Below are 20,000 nucleotides of genomic sequence, written 5' to 3'. Positions count from 1 at the left end.
AGCCACCCCCCCGCAGCAGAAGGAGTTCTGCTTGATACCTGACCATTCTGTTACATAAACATCCCCCTACTTACAGTATGATACAAGCTGTGCTGTGTGAGTGTGTGTGTGTGTGTGTGTGCTGTCTTTATGTCGAGGGTGGAGTCCGACTGCCCGTAACAAGCACTCTCAACACAGGGCTGTACAGGGCTGTGTGAATCCACATTAGTGTGTGTGTGTGTGTGTGTGTGTGTGTGTGAGAGAGAGAGAGAGAGAGAGAGAGAAAGAAAGGGAGAGAGTGTGTGGTCCAGAGCTGAAACGTGGTGAATGGGCTGTGTAAACACGTGTGTGTGTGTGTCTGTGTTTGAGTGTGTGTGTCTGTGTTTGAGTGTGTGTGTGAGAGAGAGCATGTGCATTCCACTTTTGAACATGTGTGTATGAGTCTTATTAATGTGTATGTATGAAATGTGTGTATTGTGAAAGAGTATGGTCTGTGTGTGTGTGTATGTGTGTGTGTGTGAGAGAGAGAGAGATTGTGTGTTTGTGTGTGTGTGTGTGTGTGTGTGTGTGTGTGCGATAGAGAGAGAGAGAGAGATTGTGTGTTTGTGTGTGTGTGTGTGTGTGTGTGTGTGATAGAGAGAGAGAGAGAGATTATGTATGTGTGTGTGTGTGTGTGTGTGTGTCTCATATGCTGTGTGCTCAATACTAACTGGCTGATGTGTCTGCTGTGTTGGGATTGGCTCAGGGACCGGAAGTGGGCGGGGTTTGGGCTTAGTCAGGGCAAACTCCTTTGGCCGTGTGTGATTGGCCGGCGTTTTCTTCAGCACGCTGCCGCTGGATATCCTGCGTAACTGGTCCAGCAGCTCGTCCACCTTAGGGCGCCACCTGGTGGAAGAAGACCAGAGATGCAGAGAACAGCAGAGACGTCAAAATGAATACTGGAGAAAATACAGCATCAAATCATGCCGTTATCAGAACAGCCCCTGAGGGATCATGGGAGTTGTGGTTTTCCTGAGGGATCATGGGAGTGATCGTGATGTGATGAAATCCAGCAGCTTTGTAGAGGAGCACCTGAGCAAAGGGAGGATCCAGTTCTGCTCAACGTAGGCAGCGTCGTAGATCTGACTCCACTCGCTCTGGATCCAGGTGGTGAGGTTGTACATGCTGAAGAGGAAACTCAGGAACTGACAACAGAGGAGCAGCAAGTATAACAGGAAACACATCAAAATAGGAGGAGGACTGAGCAGCCAAATCTCCCCAACACAAGACATGAATCAAGTCCCTGTGTGGCTATGAAGGTTTCTAACTGTAGCACATCTTCAACACATAACATCATTTTTTGTCTTTTCAACATGTCTTGTAAAATTAGATGATTGGTTAAGTTGGAAGTATTACAAACTTACTTTGTGCATCTTCGAGATGTCTTGTGACTTAATGATCTTACTGAAACGCTGCAACCCAATATCTTCAAGAAGGAAGACGGCGATGTAGCATATAACTGAGGACATAAAACGTCGAAGTGACAAAAGTTACGAGTTTATTTTACAATCAATGATAACTGGTATTAGGTTTATAACTTACCAGAAAACCTATTATGGTCAGCTTTCAGCACAAGCTTCCCATGATGATCATAGAAAGTATTAACCACAACATCAAGAACCTTCTTTTGCTCTATGCATCCAGACATCAAATCCAGAAGAAAACTCTTATCCTCAGTATCATACTTTTTCTAGATAAAATATACGGAAAGGAAACAAATGTCATTTTAAATATATAGTGTGCATGGGGTATTGCATGTGAAGAGAACTAAGGTTTACGTACTGTAAACTTCGCGGCTAAGCGTACCTCGAGACTTTTTGAAGCATTCTCTGTGAAAGTCTCCATGCACTGCTCGTTCGGCTGAAATGTGTCGAGTAGTGTAGCGGCCTCCTGCAAAAGCTCTTTGTAGTTTGTCATCTTCTATCCGCTGATTACTGAATTCATAAGCAGAACAAATTGCACATATTTAAATAAACGGTAGATATTGTTTATGTCCTACTGGTCTTCACCGCATGCTGACTGGTGGAGCAGCCTACCGTTGCCTAGCACCGGTAAACAGTAAACATATCGAAACGAGGGATTTGAGCGCTCCTACTCCATCTCCCGATCCGTACAAGCGCGTTTTCATTGGGACTACATGAAGCACCAGCTCTGACAAGTCTGGACTGCAGACAGGTCATTTTAGCACCTGGACTCTTCCTCTATGGAGAAAAATTGTTTAAATATGTGCATAATTCCTTTTGGCATTGTTTTCCTAAAGTATCTAGGTCTTCACTGAAATGACATCATTGATTCAGATTGATTGTGCCTTACCAGATATGCATGCTGTAAGCACATCCACATTATCATGGATGCTGGGTTTTGAACTGAGCACTATAACAAGTTGGATACGTTGAATAGTTCTAAGCCTGGTTTCCCGAAAGCATCGTAGCTTCAGAGCCATCGTGAAAACACTCGTAGATCTACGAGTGGTCCAGAGTTCTCCTTTCCGGCTAGACTAGAGCATCTTCACAGCCTACTTCTCACTGAGGTCACCAACAGGACATACAGGGGAATTACAACTTAGAATACTATCCAACTACGTTCCCATTCTTTATTGTGTTTATAGCCTACTCATACATTTAATGGACATAATAACCAAAATGCTATTAGGCTATGTTATGAAACGAGACGTTGCCAGAATAGTTTGCCATTATCTATGTGTTAGTGTATAATCAGGCCTATGAGGTAAACGCAAAGAGAACATGTGGTTTAGTCGGTGCTGCGTCAAAATCTAAGCCTAATAAGCCTACACATTTCCTCACTTTCTTACTCGACTTCTTTCTTGTCTTCAAACGTCTTCTTAAGTGACACCTCGAAACATTATTGCACGGTGCAACAATCTAATCCTAAATAATTACAATGATTTATGTCTGTGTGTGGTATAACCTACATGGGATGCTTGCAGATGTCAAAGTTGTTCTATTTTCGTATTGATGTGAATTTATGTGTAGATCAGAAGTTTAAACAGTAGGCCTAGCTGTGACGTGCAGTCACCTGACATCACCATCAAATTAGATATTTCAGAACTATTAACTTGGACAGCTCCCCTTAGAGCGTCTTAAGAGCAGTGCACGCGCGTTCACGCTACGAGCATGTGCGGGAAACAGTCGGAAAAACCAAACGAACGATATTAAGATGAATCGTAGAAAACCCTTGTTAAGTGCGTGTATCCATCGTTATCGGGAAACCGGGCCCAGTATCGCAAAAGGTGCATTTAGAGAGTTCCTGTCCCTCTGAAACACGCCCATTGCATGGAATGACGTCTGCGTGTGGGAAGTGGGCGGCGTCGCGTGGCGTTGTTGTGTCAACGTGACTGTCATCATCAGCCAGCCGAGCCCGTCCGTCGCCCGGAGCCCGTCCTGCGCGCTGCGCTGCCTACTGTAGACAACAATGTACAGTCGCTGCGAGTGATCCGAGCCCCGCGCCGCCCCTATGCTAACCGCACCAACAGGACCGACACACGGCTGCCCATCGAGATCTTCGGTCACGCAGACGGGGATTGTAATCTTCCATATTCACTCAACACAGAGGATAGCAAGTAGCTAGCAAATTAGCGTATATTTTTCCAGGTAGCGCTGGATTTTTTTCAGGTAACACCCGGGAAGGCTCTGACAAAGGCGGGGGAAGGTGGCTTGAAAGCTAAGGATGAATCGCTTCCGAAAGTGGCTTTACAAGCCAAAGGTAAGTTTCAATTATGGTCTTCCTTTATATAGGTGGTGCGGTAGGTGAGAGCGCACAGACTGCTGCCTCTTGGGCGATAGCCTTCGCTTCCCGATAACTCGCCCTGGAGCTCCGTGTTGGAATGTAGGCTATGTAGCTATCGCTAACTGGGATAGCTAGTTTTTGTTTAGCGTGCTGGACAACCCGTGATCATTGTGTTAGATCCGATAGCTTTTTACCACAGCTTGTTTGCGATGTGCCAGGCATTCCAACAGAGATTATGTTTTAGGGATTTTGGTTCGCCATAATGTTAGCCAAAGTAGATCACCAGCAGCATTTTGATAACGATTTGTTTGACTCGCTCAGGTGACACCAGCTAGCCAACATTACTTTCTGTATTAAACCGCCAGAGAACCGTGACGATTCTTTGTCAGTCTAGAATGCGCTGTGACCGGCACAGAACAACCAACACACCACACTCAGGAGCGGCGAGCGAGCGAATGAGTGAGTGAGTGAAGTTTGGGAGACAGGCAGCAGAAGTGCCTGGAAGGTGGCCATGGGATGCGAGCCGTGCCACATCACCGCTCAAGTGTGGAAAACCGTATTTTGTTTGAACAGCACTGGTGGACCGTAGTCTCGGCCGGTCTCGCACGAACTGTCACTCTTACACGCTTAGCGATGGGAAGTGGGGCCGGGGTCTGTTCTATATTGACCAACTACGGGGTCTGCAATGTGATGTAGGACATACTGTATTGACAGTGTGCTGTACTGGGTGACAGTGTTAACCGACACACAGTACTGCGTCTCTAATGAGCTGTGGTATCTGACAGTACCAGGTGTTATGTAGCCTACTCTGCTGTGTCTGGGCGATTGCTGGTGTGGCCTGAATTGTTTAAGTGTCTTTGTCGGTGCTCTGCTGTGTTTTGCGGTAGGAGGAAAGCCACATAGTGGATTTCTGCAGGAGTGCATGGTGTTTACCGCTGAGAAGTAGGTGAGGCCTCTACTCATTAACGCGGGCTCCTGAGGGAGGACTTTCACCTTTGAGCTCGACTGATTTCCCTGACGGCCCCCAGCGTGCTGTGCTGGAGGAAGGCTGGGAGAGAGAGAAAGGCACTGCTGCTGTGCTTAGTCAGACCTGACAAAGCGATCACTGATAATGACAGCCCTCAGTCAGTCCTGACTAAGCGATCACTGATAATGACAGCTCTCAGTCAGGCCAGACTAATCAATCACTGATAATCAAAGCCCTCAGTCTGGCTACTGGGGGTCCTGTAAGGTCAGACCTGACTAAGCAATCACTGATTTACAGCCTTCAGTCAGACCTGACTAAACGATCACTGATGATGACAGCCCTCAGCCCTCAGAGTGTGTGTGTGTGTGTGTGTGTTCCACTATGTGTGAGTGTTTGAGTGTGAGCATGTGTTCCACTATGTGTGTGTGTGAGCATGTGGTCCACTATATTCCACTATGTGTGAGCATGTGTTCCACTATGTGTGAGTGTGTGTGTGTGTGTGTGTGTGTGAGTGTGTGAGCATGTATTTCACTGTGTGTGTGTGTGTGTGAGTGTGTGAGTGTGTGAGTGTGAGCATGTGTTCCACTATATTCCACTATGTGTGAGTGTGTGTGAGGGTGTGTGAGCATGTGTTCCACTATATTCCTACTATATGTGTGTGTGTGTGTATGTGTGTGTGTGTGTGTGTGTGTGTGTGTGTGAGCATGTGTTCCACTATATTCCTACTATATGTGTGTGTGTGTGTGTGTGTGTGTGTGTGTGTGTGTGAGAGCATGTGTTCCACTATATTCCTACTATATGTGTGTGTGTGTGTGTGTGTGTGTGTGTGTGTGTGTGTGAGCATGTGTTCCACTATATTCCACTATGTGTGAGAGTGTGTGTCATGGCATCCCATGGCGTTGCATGTGAGATTTTTTAAAAGGGACACCAAGGTAAGCCTGATGCTTTTTTTCTCTGAAACTCCCCTAACCGGTCTGAAGCTCTTTTTCACTTTTCTTTCGTCTTCAGTCAAGGGTTTTAAGCTGCTTCTTAGCGACTCTGCCATTATACATCACGTTTACGCAACAATCTCTAGCATTTAGATTAGCCTGCCTCTGTGCTGTAAATGATCCAGCTTGATTATTTGGTGGGATACACCCGAACTTGCAAGTGGGATATTCTTCCTACAACAGTAGGGGCGGGCACGATAGTCTTCATTCACCCTGTAAAAGGGAGTCATTTAACCATATGGAAACACGAGATGAGGTAGTGGCAGAAAGCACACCTGAGGTGTCCCTTTAGCAGAGGCATGCTGGATGCAAAGTGTGTGTGTGGGGAGCAGGTTATCTCCCACAAGTGTGGGGCAGATTAGAGACGAGGTGTATGTGTGGTGTGTGTGTGGGGCAAGGTGTGTGTGTGTGTGTGTGGGAACCGGGTGTGTGTGTGTGTGTGTGTGGGGAGGCAGGTGTGTATTAGGGCAGGTGTGTGTGTGTGTGTGTGTGGGGCAGCGTGTGTGTGGGGAACTGCGATGTGTGTGTGTGTGTGTGGGGCACGTGTGTGTGTGTGTGTGGGGCGCAGGTGTGTGTGGGGCAGGTGTGTGTGTTTGTGTGGGGCAGGTGTGTGGGTGTGTGTGTGTGTGTGGGGCAGGTGTGTGTGTGTGGGGGGCACGTGTGTGTGTGTGTGTGTGGGGCAGGTGTGTGTGTGTGTGTGTGTGGGGCAGGTGTGTGTGTGGGGCAGGTGTGTGGGGCAGGTGTGTGTGTGTGTGGGGGGCAGGTGTGTGGGGGGCACGTGTGTGTGTGTGTGTGTGTGTGTGGGGCACGTGTGTGTATAGAACAGGGGTGTCGTGGGCAGTGTGTGTGTGTGTGTGTGTGGGGCAGTGTGTGTGTGTGTGTGGGGCAGGTGTGGGTGTGGGGCAGGTGTGTGTGTGTGGGGCACGTGTGTGTGTGTGTGTGTGTGGGGCAGGTGTGTGGGTGTGTGTGTGTGTGGGGCAGGTGTGTGTGTGTGGGGCAGTGTGTGTGTGTGTGTGTGGGGCAGGTGTGGGAAACTTGCGATATTGACATGTGTGTGTGTGTGTGGGGTGGGGGCACGTGTGTGTGTGGGGCAGGTGTGTGTGTGTGTGTGTGTGTGTGTCACGTGTGTGTGTGTGTGTGTGTGTGTGTGTGTGTGGGGGCGCACGTGTGTGTGTGTGGGGCAGGTGTGTGTGTGTGTGTGTGTGTGGGGCAGGTGTGTGTGTGTGTGTGGGGCAGTGTGTGTGTGTGTGTGTGGGGCAGGTGTGTGTGTGTTAGGGCAGTGTGTGTGTGAGCATATGTGTGTGTGTGTGTAGAGGCAGGTGTGTGGGTGTGTGTGTGTGGGGCAGTGTGTGTGTGGGGGCAGGTGTGTGTGTGTGTGTGGGGCAGGTGTGTGTGTGTGGGGCAGGTGTGTGTGGGGGCAGGTGTGTGTGTGTGTGTGGGTGTGTGTGTGTGGGGCAGGTGTGTGTGTGTGTGTGTGTGTGTGTGTGTGGGGCAGGTGTGTGTGTGTGTGTGTGTGGGGCAGGTGTGTGGGGCAGGTGTGTGTGTGTGTGTGTGTGTGGGGCACGTGTGTGTGTGTGTGTGGGGCAGTGTGTGTGTGTGTGTGTGTGTGTGTGTGTGTGTGGGGCAGGTGTGTGTGTGTGGGGCAGGTGTTGTGTGTGTGTGTGTGGGGCAGGTGTGTGTGTGTGTGTGGGGCAGGGTGTGTGTGTGTGTGTGTGTGGGTGTGTGTGTGTGAGAGTGTTTGTGTGTGTGTGTGTGGGGCAGGTGTGTGTGTGTGTGTGTGTGGGGCAGGTGTGTGTGGGGGGGCAGGTGTGTGTGTGTGTGTGTGGGGCAGTGTGTGTGTGTGTGTGTGTGTGTGTGGGGCACGTGTGTGTGTGTGTGTGGGGCAGGTGTGTGTGTGTGGGACAGGTGTGTGTGGGGGCAGGTGTGTGTGTGTGTAATAGAACGGGTGTGTGTTAAGGCAATAGAACTGGGTGTGTGTGTGTATTAGAGACGGGTGTGTGTGTGTGTGAGAGCAGGTGTGTGTGTGTGTGTGTGTGTGTGTATGTAGAACGGGTGTGTGTGTGTGTAGAACTGGTATGTGTAGAGGCAGTGTGTGTGGGTGTGTATGAGGCAGGTGTGTGTGTGTGTGTGTGTGTGTGTGGGGCAGGTGTGTGTGTGTGTGTGTGGGGCAGGTGTGTGGGGGGCACGTGTGTGTGTGTGTGTGTGTGTGTGTGTGAGACGCGTGTGTGTGTGTGTGTGGAGACGCGTGTGTGTGTGTGTGTAGAGACTGGTGTGTGTGTGTGGGGCAGGTGTGTGTGTGTGGGGGGCAGGTGTGTGTGTGTGTGTGTGTGGGGCAGGTGTGTGTGTGTGTGGGGCAGGTGTGTGTGTGTGTGGGGGGGCAGGTGTGTGTGTGTGTGGGGGCACGTGTGTGTGTGTGTGTGGGCACGTGTGTGTGTGTGGGGCAGAGTGTGTGTGTGTGTGTGTGTGGGGCAGGTGTGTGTGTGTGTGTGGGGCAGGTGTGTGTGTGTGTGGGGCAGGTGTGTGTGTGTGGGGCAGGTGTGTGTGTGTGGGGCAGGTGTGTGGGTGTGTGTGTGTGTGTGTGTGGGGCAGGTGTGTGTGTGTGGGGCAGGTGTGTGTGTGTGGGGGCGCGGTGTGTGTGTGTGTGTGTGTGTGTGGGGCAGGTGTGTGTGTGTGTGTGTGTGTGTGTGTGTGTGTGGGGCAGGTATTATGTGCTTGCGATAATGTGTATGTGTGTGTGTGTGTGTGTATTATATAATAATATGTGTGTAAGAGAGCAGAGTGGCATGTGTATACGTGTATATATATATATATAATATTAATATTATTAGAGCAAATTATGTATGTGTATAGAACACGTGTGTATGTGTGTATATAAGTGGGAGCTAATAATATATATGTAGAAACAGGTAATAATATATATGTATGTATGGGGGGGTGTGTGTGTGTGTAGACGCGTGTGTGTATGTGTGTGTGTGTGGAGACCGGGTGTGTGTGTGTGCTGACGGCTGGGTGTGTGTGTGTGTGTGTGTGGGGCAGGTGTGTGTGTGTGGTCTAGGTGTGATTTTGACTCTGACCTCACATTGGAGCTCAAATGGGTAAGACTTTGCCAGCGGCTGAGTTCATAACACATTCCTGCTTAGCTGTCATAAACTGCACATAAAGCATTCATGACTGTTTCATGAGACATGACTCAACATTACAAACCTTTCATGAATGTGGAAGACAGAGGCGACAAAAAATCCTGTCAAAATAAAAGTCCAACAATTGCAAGCGGCATTGCAGTTTTGTTCCAAACCTCTTACCTGATCCGTCACATCTGGAGTCAATAGGCTCTCCAGTGCCAAAAAGAAAAGAACATGGTCAAGCAAATAATTTTTGTTTCATAAAAATGTATTTGTTTTCACGATACCCTTGCAGATGATTTCTCATCTTTTATACAGGAATGTCCAACCCGTTCCAGGTTACACAAATCTGGTCAGCTGAATATAGAAGCTAGTTTACCTAACACACAGGCGAAAAAACACATGACTCTAGAACACACACAACGAAACTGCTCGCCTGAACCATAAACCTATATTGAACTCTTACAGTCTCACAGATAAGTGGCAATCAGAATGGGACCAATGTACCAACAAGCCGGCTATACTGAAATCCATCCTACTGTAAGGGAAGAGACTATTTTCCTTTCAATCCAGACAAATAGTCTATACCAGATGCGTATAGGACATTCAAGACTCACTCATAGCTTTCTATTAGTGGTGAAGATTCTCCATTATGCCAATTTTGTAAAATGCCTCTGTCAGTGAGACATGTACGATCTGTTGCCTGCCTTGAGAACCAAAAGACAACATTTAAAGATGGCCCGAGTTCATCAAACAGTGCATGTTACAGGCTGCAGGTATAGTCTGCCCGGGAAAAAGGTCGTTGGCAACATCAACGTTTCAGCTAACACAGTGGCAGGCGCATTTGGACATGTCAAATAACATTTGATCAACTGTTGGCCAGAAGCTAAGCATTTCCATTCATACTCACTGCTCTTGATGAGAGCAAGACCCCTCCCACTGAGCACTGTGCCTTCACCAATATATGTCGTGGTGTTGATAACAATTTAGTGATGGAGGAGTTGCTCACAGTAGATTTAATGCATGGCCAGACCACCGGTCAGGAAATATTCCGCCAGCTATGTGATTCCATTGTGGATGCCGGCCGGCTAACTACGGAAACAACCGACGGAGCTCCATCAATGACCGGGAGGACAAATGGACTCTGGTGGCACATGTTCAAATCAAACTGGACTGGTGGCACATGTTCAAATCAAACTGGACTGGTGGCACATGTTCAAATCAAACTGGACTGGTGGCACATGTTCAAATCAAACTGGAAGAGGAGGGTGTGGAAGAGGAGGGTGTGGAAGAGGAGGGTGTGGAAGAGGAGGGTGGGGAAGAGGAGAGTGTGGAAGAGGAGGGTGTGGAAGAGGAGGGTGTGGAAGAGGAGGGTGTGGAAGAGGAGGGTGGGGAAGAGGAGGGTGTGGAAGAGGAGGGTGTGGAAGAGGAGGGTGGGGAAGAGGCCATTGCTCTGCACTGCATTATCCACCAGCAGTCCCTTTGCAGCAAATGCCTGAAGTTTGACAATGTGATGTCTGAAGTTGTGAAATTTGTCAACCATATCAGATCCAGGGGTTTAAAGCACCGGCAGTTCCGCACCTTTTTGGAGGAAATAGAAGAGTCAGCATATGAGGATGTGGTATACTTCACAGAGGAAATAGAGTCAGCATATGAGGATGTGGTATACTTCACAGAGGAAATAGAGTCAGCATATGAGGATGTGGTATACTTCACAGAGGAAATAGAGTCAGCATATGAGGATGTGGTATACTTCACAGAGGAAATAGTCAGCATATGAGGATGTGGTATACTTCACAGAGGAAATAGTCAGCATATGAGGATGTGGTATACTTCACAGAGGAAATAGTCAGCATATGAGGATGTGATATACTTTACAGAGGTACGCTGGCTTAGCAGGGGGAGGTTTTTTGAGTTGAGAGCAGAAGTGAAAGCCTTCATGGAGAAGGATGGGATGACTGTTCCTGTACTAAGTGATCCCAAATGGCTAATGGACTTAGCTTTTCTTGTTGACATCACACAAGAGCTGAATGTACTGAACAAGAAGTTAAAAGTCCAAGGCCAGCTTGTCAGTGCTGCATATGACAATGTCAGAGCATTCTCAACAAAACCTGTGCTATGGAAAGCCCAGCTTTCCCAGGCAAACCTCTGCCATTTCCCAGCATGCAAGGCACTCATGGATTCAGGCACAACATTCAGTGGTGAGAAGTATGCTGATACCATTGGAAAGCTACAGGAAGAATTTGATCGCAGATTTCAAGAGACACAGAGCCACTTTTAACATTTTTGCTGACCCCTTCTCCTTCGATGTGGAAGATGCCCCCCCTGTGCTTCAGATGGAGCTAATTGACCTGCAGTGCAATTCTGAACCTAAAGCCAAGTTCAGGGAGGTGAGTGGAAAAACAGACAAGCTTGGACAATTTTTGAGAGAATTGCCCCCCACCTTCCCTGAACTTTCCAGGATGTTCAAGCGGATCATGTGCCTCTTTGGCAGCACCTATGTGTGTTCTCCACAATGAACTTTAATAAGTCAAAGTTCAGGTCCAAAAATCTTAAAGCCATACTGAGGGTCTCTCAAGCCAAATTTAGCTCAGCTGTGTGAGAGGAAGCGCTGCCAAGTCTCTGGCAGCAAGGAGTAGGAGGAAGTAAGAGAAACCTATGTTCTGAAGAACCGTTCATGTTCTGCTTGTTCTTGCTTGTGGCTTGTTATTAGTAAAGATTGAGAAGATTGGATCAGTTGTACTTTTTTTGAGTACTTGAAACTCTTTTTTTGTGGAATACTTGATGCGGCCCAGCCTCACCTAGACTCTACTTCCAGCGGCCCCCCAGGTAAATTGAGTTTGAGACCGATGCCCTGAGGGGACATGAGCAAAAAAAAAAAATCTAAAGTTTAGTTTCATGTGCTCACATGAACACACACATACTGTGAAAACAAAAATTGCAGTACTTGAACTGGTCACATTATAGACAGTTTATAGATTATTCATGAGACGGATAGATTATAGATTATTCATGTTTTTCTTTCACCTTTTTCATTTACATTATTAGTAATTAGTACTTACATTATTATTAGAAATTAAAGGCACACTATGCAGGTTTTTTAGCTTAATATGCAATTTTTTTTAGCTTAATTTACCTTCATTTACCAGCTTCAGAGTCATTGGAATGGTTGTATGACTTTTGGGGTTGAATAATGGTGGCGTTTCGCTTCGCCTGTGGTGAACCACCCTTGCAACTGTGGGCGGCGGGCCTCGCGTTAGATTATATGACAGAGCCGAAAGAAGCAAAAACCGAGAAAACAGTAAGGAAATTGCCAATACTGCATAGTTTACCATTAAAATGAGACAAAAATCAAATGGCACAACACAGAAAATTATTATTTAAAATTAGTTGAAAATGAAAGCTTTATCATAGGCCACATCTCACATGTGAACAAAACTATTACCATATAGAATGTATAAACTATATAGATTCATCTTATATACACACACACACACACACACATACACACCCCTGGTGTGCTGCCATTCAGTCCTACTCTGGGGGGATAAGACTCTCATCACATGACGTATTAGATGCTAAATTATTAACAAAGCAGACACACAAACACACACGATTTCTCTTACTCGAAATTCTACAGAAAAATGGGGTAAAACTGCAGTATCCAGATGTGCAAGCCTAATTGAGTCCTATCCATGCAGGCTCCATGCGGCTAAAGGTTAATCTACTAAATGCTGACTTGAAGGGGGTGAATATATATGCAGTTTATGCAGTTGTTTATTTTGCATTATATATTTTTAATTACTTTGTAGAGATTTGCTTTCACTTTGACATTAAGAAGGTTTGTTTTGTAAATTATTGTAAAAAAGACTAATTAAATTGATCAAGATTCAATTTCTTAAAGCAGTAAAAGGGAAAATACCCAACAGGGATGAAGACTAGGCACTGTACCCCTAACCCTTACCCACTACGTAGCCTACTGTATATACCCCTACATACCCCTAACCCAGTACTTAGCCTATATACCCCTAACCCAGTACTTAGTCTACATACCCCTAACCCAGTACTTAGCCTATATACCCCTAACGCAGTACAGCCTACATACCCCTAACCCAGTACTTAGCCTATATACCCCTAACCAGTACAGCCTACATACCCCTATCCCAGTACTTAGCCTATATACCCCTACCCCAGTACTTAACCTATAAACCCCTATATACCCCTACCCCAGTACTTAGCCTATATACCCCTAACCCAGTACTTAGCCTATATACCCCTAACCCAGTACTTAGCCTATATACCCCTACCCCAGTACTATACAGCCTATATACCACTATGTTTAAATCCCTCCCTCAACCCCCACTCACACACAAGCATATTCCCAGTAACAGTACACATATACCCGTTAGAACCCCCCCCCCCTCTCTCTCTTCCTCTCTCTCCATCCCTGGTCAGGTGCTTTTTAATATGATATATATAAGGAGTTTTATGTACAACCCTAAATCAGAAAAAGTTAGGATGTTGTGTAAAATCCAAATAAAAACAGAATATGATCATATACAAGTCTCGTAAAAACATATAGCTCCAAAAAGAACATAGACAACATATCATATGTTGAAAATGAAAATTTTGACTATTTCCTGGAAAATATCATTTTTAAATTTGATGCCAGCAACATGTTTTAAAAAAGTTGGGACGGGGCATTTGTATCACTGTTCTGCTTCACCTCTTCATTTAACAAAGTTCTGTAAATGTCTAGGAACTGAGGAGACCAGTTGCTAGTTTTGAGAATGAAATGTTGTCCCAGCCGTTCTCTGAGTCTGGCGTTACCACTTTTAGCTCCAGCCTAGCATAGATCATTGAATCGGATTAGACCATTAGCATCTCGCCTGCTAGCATCACGTACAAAGATGTTTTTTTTAATTTTTTTCTTCATTCTCCATGATCCCTTCTTTTTAAAGACACCAATTTGACTCGTCTTATGCAAATCTTTCTTTTTTATTTTCCACCCTGAACATGGGCAAAATACACCATTGACATCAATATGTTTTGTATAGAGTTACCACAGGTTACTCTATACAACCACAGGTGGCACTGTGGTAACTCTATATAAAACATATTGATCTCAATGGTGCATTTTGCCCATGTTCAGGGAGGAAAATATAAAAGAAAGATTTGCATAAGACAAGTCAAATTGGTCTCTTTAAAAAGAAGGGATCATGGAGAGTGAAGGAAACAATATAAAAAAATCTTTGTATATTCCCACAAGGTGTTTGGGTGCTCTGAAAATGAGAAGCAAATTTACTTTTCAGACTTGTGAGGTCTGCTGTTCATACCCTGAATGAATTTATGTTCTGTTCATTGCTTTTTGTGAGAGTGTTTCTACTTATCCCAATAAGGGAAATAAATCAAGAGCCTACTGTATGTTGAGTACAAATATGTCTTCTAAAGGCCTAAACAGAGCCCAGCCAAAAACTCCAATACAATTTTGGTCAACTTTGAGGGACAGCTATGACCATGCAGGATCATCCAGACCAAATGTGACGATTTTGATACCTACTATTCCTATTTATGTACCAGCATGCCCAACTTGAGCCTCCTACATGGTTTAGTTCTTGTGTTATGGGCTTATGAACTTTGACAAAAAAAAGAGGCTGAACAAAATCGACACCCCCCTCCCCCTGTAAAACTGTCTGTATCTTAGAAAGTAATGATCTTACATAAAAGTAATTTTACAGTGTGTCTCCTGGATAACATATGTACACCTGGTAATTTTTTCAGATTTTTTTGCGACCTAAGTGCGTGGGCCCTGGTTGAATTGACGTGGAATGACCCCATAGCAAGAGCCTATTCTCACAGGCTGTTTTTCTCAGAGCAAGAGCAAGTCGCCTATTCTCACGGGCTGTTTTTCTCAGAGCAAGAGCAAGTCGCCTATTCTCACGGGCTGTTTTTCTCAGAGCAAGAGCAAGTCGCCTATTCTCACAGGCTGTTTTTCTCAGAGCAAGAGCCACTAGCTTATTCTCACAGACTGTTTTTCTCAGAAAGTCGCCTATTCTCGCATACTGTTTTTCTCAGAGCAAGAGCAAGTTGCCTATTCTCACAGGTTGTTTTTCTCAGAGCAAGATATTCTCACAGGCTGTTTTTCTCACCAACACTACGCTGTAATAAAAGACTGAATTCCTTGAATTTCCCCTGGGGATCAACAAAGTATCTATCTATCTATCTATCTATCTATCTATCTGAAAGGCCTATCTATGATTACAAAATAGGCCCATTTACCATTCAATCATTTCCTTTTTCTTTTAAAATAACCATACCTCCACAACATCATAAAACCGGATTATCATCTGCACATGTGCAGAACAGATCAAGTAGGCAACACAGATCGGGTAACAACACTCGGACATAAAAATATGACAAATAAAGTGTACAAACTTTTTTCAAAATTAAATAAAACAAGATGGTTCTCTCTCTCTCTCTCCCTCTGCCCCGCCCCCCTATATTGCCCCGCCCCCTATATTGCCCCGCCCCCTGCTGATATAACCGGATTAATTGTTGCATAATAACTTCCTGCTGGTCCGGCAGTCTGTGTGTGTGTGTGTGTGTGTGTGTGTGTGTGTGTTTGTGTGTGTGTGTGTGTGTGTGTTTGTGTTTTTGTGTGTGTGTGTGTGTGTGTGTGTGTGTGTGTGCGCCATGTAAAGCTGCTTACGAATCCCAGCGGTCCGTGTGCCAAGCATGTGCCATGTCTGTGTCAGAGTGCATGCACGCACACACACACACACACACACACACACACACACACAGACGGCTGATGACATTTCCACTCTGAGTATTTCTGTGGTGTGTGTGAGCGTGCGTGTGTGGTGTGCGAGTGTGCGTGTATGTGAGCGTGCGTGTGTGTGAGCGTGCGTGTGTGTGTGTGTCTGGGTCGATAAGTGTTGTGCTGTGGAAGGCTGCTCATTCCCCAAACCTGCTGACATCAGCACTTCTCAACTCACACTGTCTTGTGTGTGTGTGTGTGTGTGTGAGTGAGTGAGTGAGTGAGTGCGTGCCCGAGTGCCCAGTACCTTACGCACACTATTGTATGTGTGTTCTTTTGATGATGTCACAGCTGTGGAATGTGATGTCTGTGTGTGGAATGCCCTGATAGGGAGCCAGAGTAGTGTCATACAGTCTCTCCCCTGAGCTATCTGCAACAGCCTGAAGTGTGTAAGATGTAAACAGTACAATAAGTACCCAGACTCCATCTGTAACTTCTAAACAAAATAAGACAATCAGCTATAAAACTGAAAATAGGCCTACAGCATCTCTTATTTCTAAACGTGCAAATTACATAGAATAATGATTTTAAAAAATCCACTTAAGCAAGACCTTCAACATCTGTGTTTAGTTGTATATGGAAGGGTATACAATTTGCCTCCAATATTTTTCAGTGTGTGTACAGTAATAATCTAGCCTACTAACTGTGAAAATATCACACTATTTTGCCTTCATTTAAACAGACTACAACTAGAAGTCACATGACTTTACCCTTCAACGTTAACTCACCATAGCATGTTAGTTTATTTTGTTTATAGTTTGTTGACATATATGACATTTTGAACGTTGTTGTGAGAGTGGTGAATTTCATCAAAACCCGCCCCCTTAAAGCTGCTTATTCTCCGCGTGACTTTGCGTAAGAGATGGTAGCTGACCAAAAGGCTGTACTGTTTCACAGCTTAGGCAAGATGGCTTTCCCGAGGTAAAGTCGCGGCGTGTTTGAGCTCCGAGTCGCCTCTTCTTGGAGGAAGAGCGATGTTTGAATCTGCAAGCACGCTCACTAATGAACATTTCTTGGACGGTTGGCCTATCTTAGCGATACATTTGAGTTAAATGTCCAGTTACAAGGCAAAGACAAGCACCTACCTCACCTAGCAAATAAGATTACTACATTCACCAAAAAAAACTTGAGTATGGGACAGGCTCGACGCGACAGTATTATGCTTTTTTGAGATTTCTGAGCTTAAATCGCTGAATAGCCTGATTGGGAGCCACTCTTGTGATCCCATGTATTAAACCGTACAGGCCTACATCACTCCCCTGCAAAGTTTATTTAAAAAATATTTCCCAACCAGCAGTGCTCAGTATGACTGGATTATGGATCCATTTAATGCAGCATGTTGGTATTTCATTGGAAATATTGTACAATGCTGTAAAATGGCCTATGCTTCCTAATATGTTGCTGGAAAACAGAAATATGTGTGTTATGTATTTATTTATTATTATATCTGCTGCACCAGCTGATTTTAACTCTGTTGAAGAGGATATATTTAGAACTTGTCATTATTTCAATAAATTTGAAAAGTTTAAGCTTGACCTACCACTTTCTTAGAGCGATGAGGGACAGGTGGGGCTCGAGAATGCCCCCTTGATCAAAGTGGGGAATGAAAGAAAAAGTTTGAGAACCACTACCACTGATCTAGTTTGTTAACTACCACAGTCACGAGTTGGGTCGCGATAGTCTGTCATTTTTAAAAAGTGGGTCCCCAGAAAAAAAGTTTGAGAAACACTGGTCTATGCACTTAACACTGCCAGCTCCTCATGTGAGAAGTTACAAGTTACCCCAACATAAAGGTAGTTACCACACGATTTACATAGCTTTCTTTTTTTTGTATAATTATTTTTTATTATTTTCATCAAGAAGTAATACATATACCAGCATATACTGTGTAATTTCATACCACCATCAAAATACAAATCCTACTAGTAACAATACTCCTCTACTCTCACTCATGCCTGTTCATGCTCATGCATTTACATACAGCCATACATATACAGTGCTACCACTCATCCACATACATTTATCCATATACCACTCATCCACTCATCCACATGTACCATTTATCCATATTCCACTCATCCACATGTACCATTTATCCATATTCCACTCATCCACATGTACCATTTATGCATATTCCACTCATCCACTCATCCACATGTACCATTTATCCATATACCACTCATCCACATGTAACATTTATCCATATACCACTCATCCACATGTAACATTTATCCATATTCCACTCATCCACATGTACCATTTATCCATATTCCACTCATCCACATGTACCATTTATCCATATACCACTCATCCACATGTAACATTTATCCATATTCCACTCATCCACATGTAACATTTATCCATATACCACTCATCCACATGTACCATTTATCCATATTCCACTCATCCACATGTAACATTTATCCATATTCCACTCATCCACTCATCCACATGTACCATTTATCCATATTCCACTCATCCACATGTAACATTTATCCATATTCCACTCATCCACTCATCCACATGTACCATTTATCCATATTCCACTCATCCACATGTACCATTTATCCATATTCCACTCATCCACTCATCCACATGTACCATTTATCCATATTCCACTCATCCACTCATCCACATGTACCATTTATCCATATTCCACTCATCCACATGTACCATTTATCCATATTCCACTCATCCACTCATCCACATGTACCATTTATCCATATTCCACTCATCCACATGTACCATTTATCCATATTCCACTCATCCACTCATCCACATGTAACATTTATTCCCACTCATCCATATTTCACATTCATTCCCACACACACCCCCCCCCTCACCCACACATACACACACACACACACACACACACACACTCACACACTGTGGTATACATACAGTATCAGCAAGTAAACAAATGTAAATATCCTACTAGGACCCGGTCTGAAATAAATATCCACATTTTAAATTATAGTACACCTGGATTGTTTTGCATTCTGCGACTTTCAGTCTATAAAATTGTATTATTTTTCCAGCGTCATCATTGAAGATTTCTTAAAAATAGTGTTAAAATATCGTCTCGTTCTGGTGAACTCAATATTGTGCATCGTCTCGTGTTGTGGGCTGAGTGTGTCGTCACACCCTCATCGAGATTACACGGTGTGTGTGTGTAACTCTGTGTGTGTAACTCTGTGTGTGTAACTTTCAGTCTATAAAATTGTATTATTTTTCCAGCGTCATCATTGAAGATTTCTTAAAAATAGTGTTAAAATATCGTCTCGTTCTGGTGAACTCAATATTGTGCATCGTCTCGTTGTAGGGCTGAGAGTGTGCACACCCCACTGAGTGACATGACGTGGTGTGTGTGTGTATCCTGTGTGTGTGTAACCTGTAATCTCTAGGTAGGTGTGTTCAGAAATTATCTGTGTGTGTGTGTAACTCTGTGTGTGTAACTCTGTGTGTGTAACTCTGTGTGTGTAACTCTGTGTGTGTAACTCTGTGTGTGTAACTCTGTGTGTGTAACTCTGTGTGTGTAACTCTGTGTGTGTAACTCTGTGTGTGTAACTCTGTGTGTGTAACTCTGTGTGTGTAACTCTGTGTGTGTAACTCTGTGTGTGTAACTCTGTGTGTGTAACTCTGTGTGTGTAACTCTGTGTGTGTGTGTGTGTGTGTAACTCTGTGTGTGTGTAACTCTGTGTGTGTAACTTGTGTGTGTGTGTGTGTGTCTGTCTGTCTGTCTGTGTGTGTGTAACTCTGATGTTGTCCCCCCAGCGGACTGACCCGCAGCTGTTGGCCCAGTTCTACTACGCTGACGAGGAGCTCAACCAGGTTGCCATGGAGCTGGACGGCCTGGACGGCCGACGGGATCCGCAGAGGTGCACGCTATTGGTCAACCAGTTCCGCTCCTGCCAGGTACACACACACACACACACACACACACACACACACACACACACACACACAGACAGAGGTGCACGCTATTGGTCAACCAGTTCCGCTCCTGCCAGGTACACACACACACACACAGACAGAGGTGCACGCTATTGGTCAACCAGTTCCGCTCCTGCCAGGTACACACACACACACACACACACACACACACACACACACACACACAGAGGTGCACGCTATTGGTCAACCAGTTCCGCTCCTGCCAGGTACACACACACACACACACACAGACACACACACACACACACGCACATCACACACACACACACACACACACACACACACACACACACACACACAGAGGTGCACGCTATTGGTCAACCAGTTCCGCTCCTGCCAGGTACAGACACACACACACACACACACACACACGCGATCATACA

At 45.1% G+C, this 20,000-nt stretch overlaps 2 protein-coding genes across 2 annotated transcripts in view; one reads left to right on the top strand and one right to left on the bottom strand.

Moving 5' to 3' along the window:
- cfap99 (cilia and flagella associated protein 99) overlaps positions 1-2,105 on the bottom strand; it is a 12,026-nt gene extending 9,921 nt beyond the window's left edge. The window contains 5 exon segments of the mRNA XM_048267483.1: positions 690-864; positions 1,051-1,163; positions 1,383-1,477; positions 1,561-1,708; positions 1,825-2,105. Of these exon segments, the coding sequence (XP_048123440.1) occupies positions 690-864; positions 1,051-1,163; positions 1,383-1,477; positions 1,561-1,708; positions 1,825-1,935 (642 nt within the window). The 5' untranslated portion in view covers positions 1,936-2,105.
- A 1,128-nt stretch (positions 2,106-3,233) lies between these two features.
- Positions 3,234-20,000, top strand: part of zfyve28 (zinc finger, FYVE domain containing 28) — a 40,471-nt gene continuing 23,704 nt past the window's right edge. The window contains exons 1-2 of the mRNA XM_048250149.1: positions 3,234-3,741; positions 19,438-19,578. Of these exons, the coding sequence (XP_048106106.1) occupies positions 3,706-3,741; positions 19,438-19,578 (177 nt within the window). The 5' untranslated portion in view covers positions 3,234-3,705. The remainder of the gene's footprint in view (positions 3,742-19,437; positions 19,579-20,000) is intronic.

The sequence above is a fragment of the Alosa alosa genome, chromosome 1 (genome assembly GCF_017589495.1).
Source record: "Alosa alosa isolate M-15738 ecotype Scorff River chromosome 1, AALO_Geno_1.1, whole genome shotgun sequence".
Lineage (NCBI taxonomy): Eukaryota > Metazoa > Chordata > Actinopteri > Clupeiformes > Clupeidae > Alosa > Alosa alosa.
Note: the sequence above shows the minus strand (reverse complement) of the source record. Positions and strands in the feature narration are given on the sequence as shown.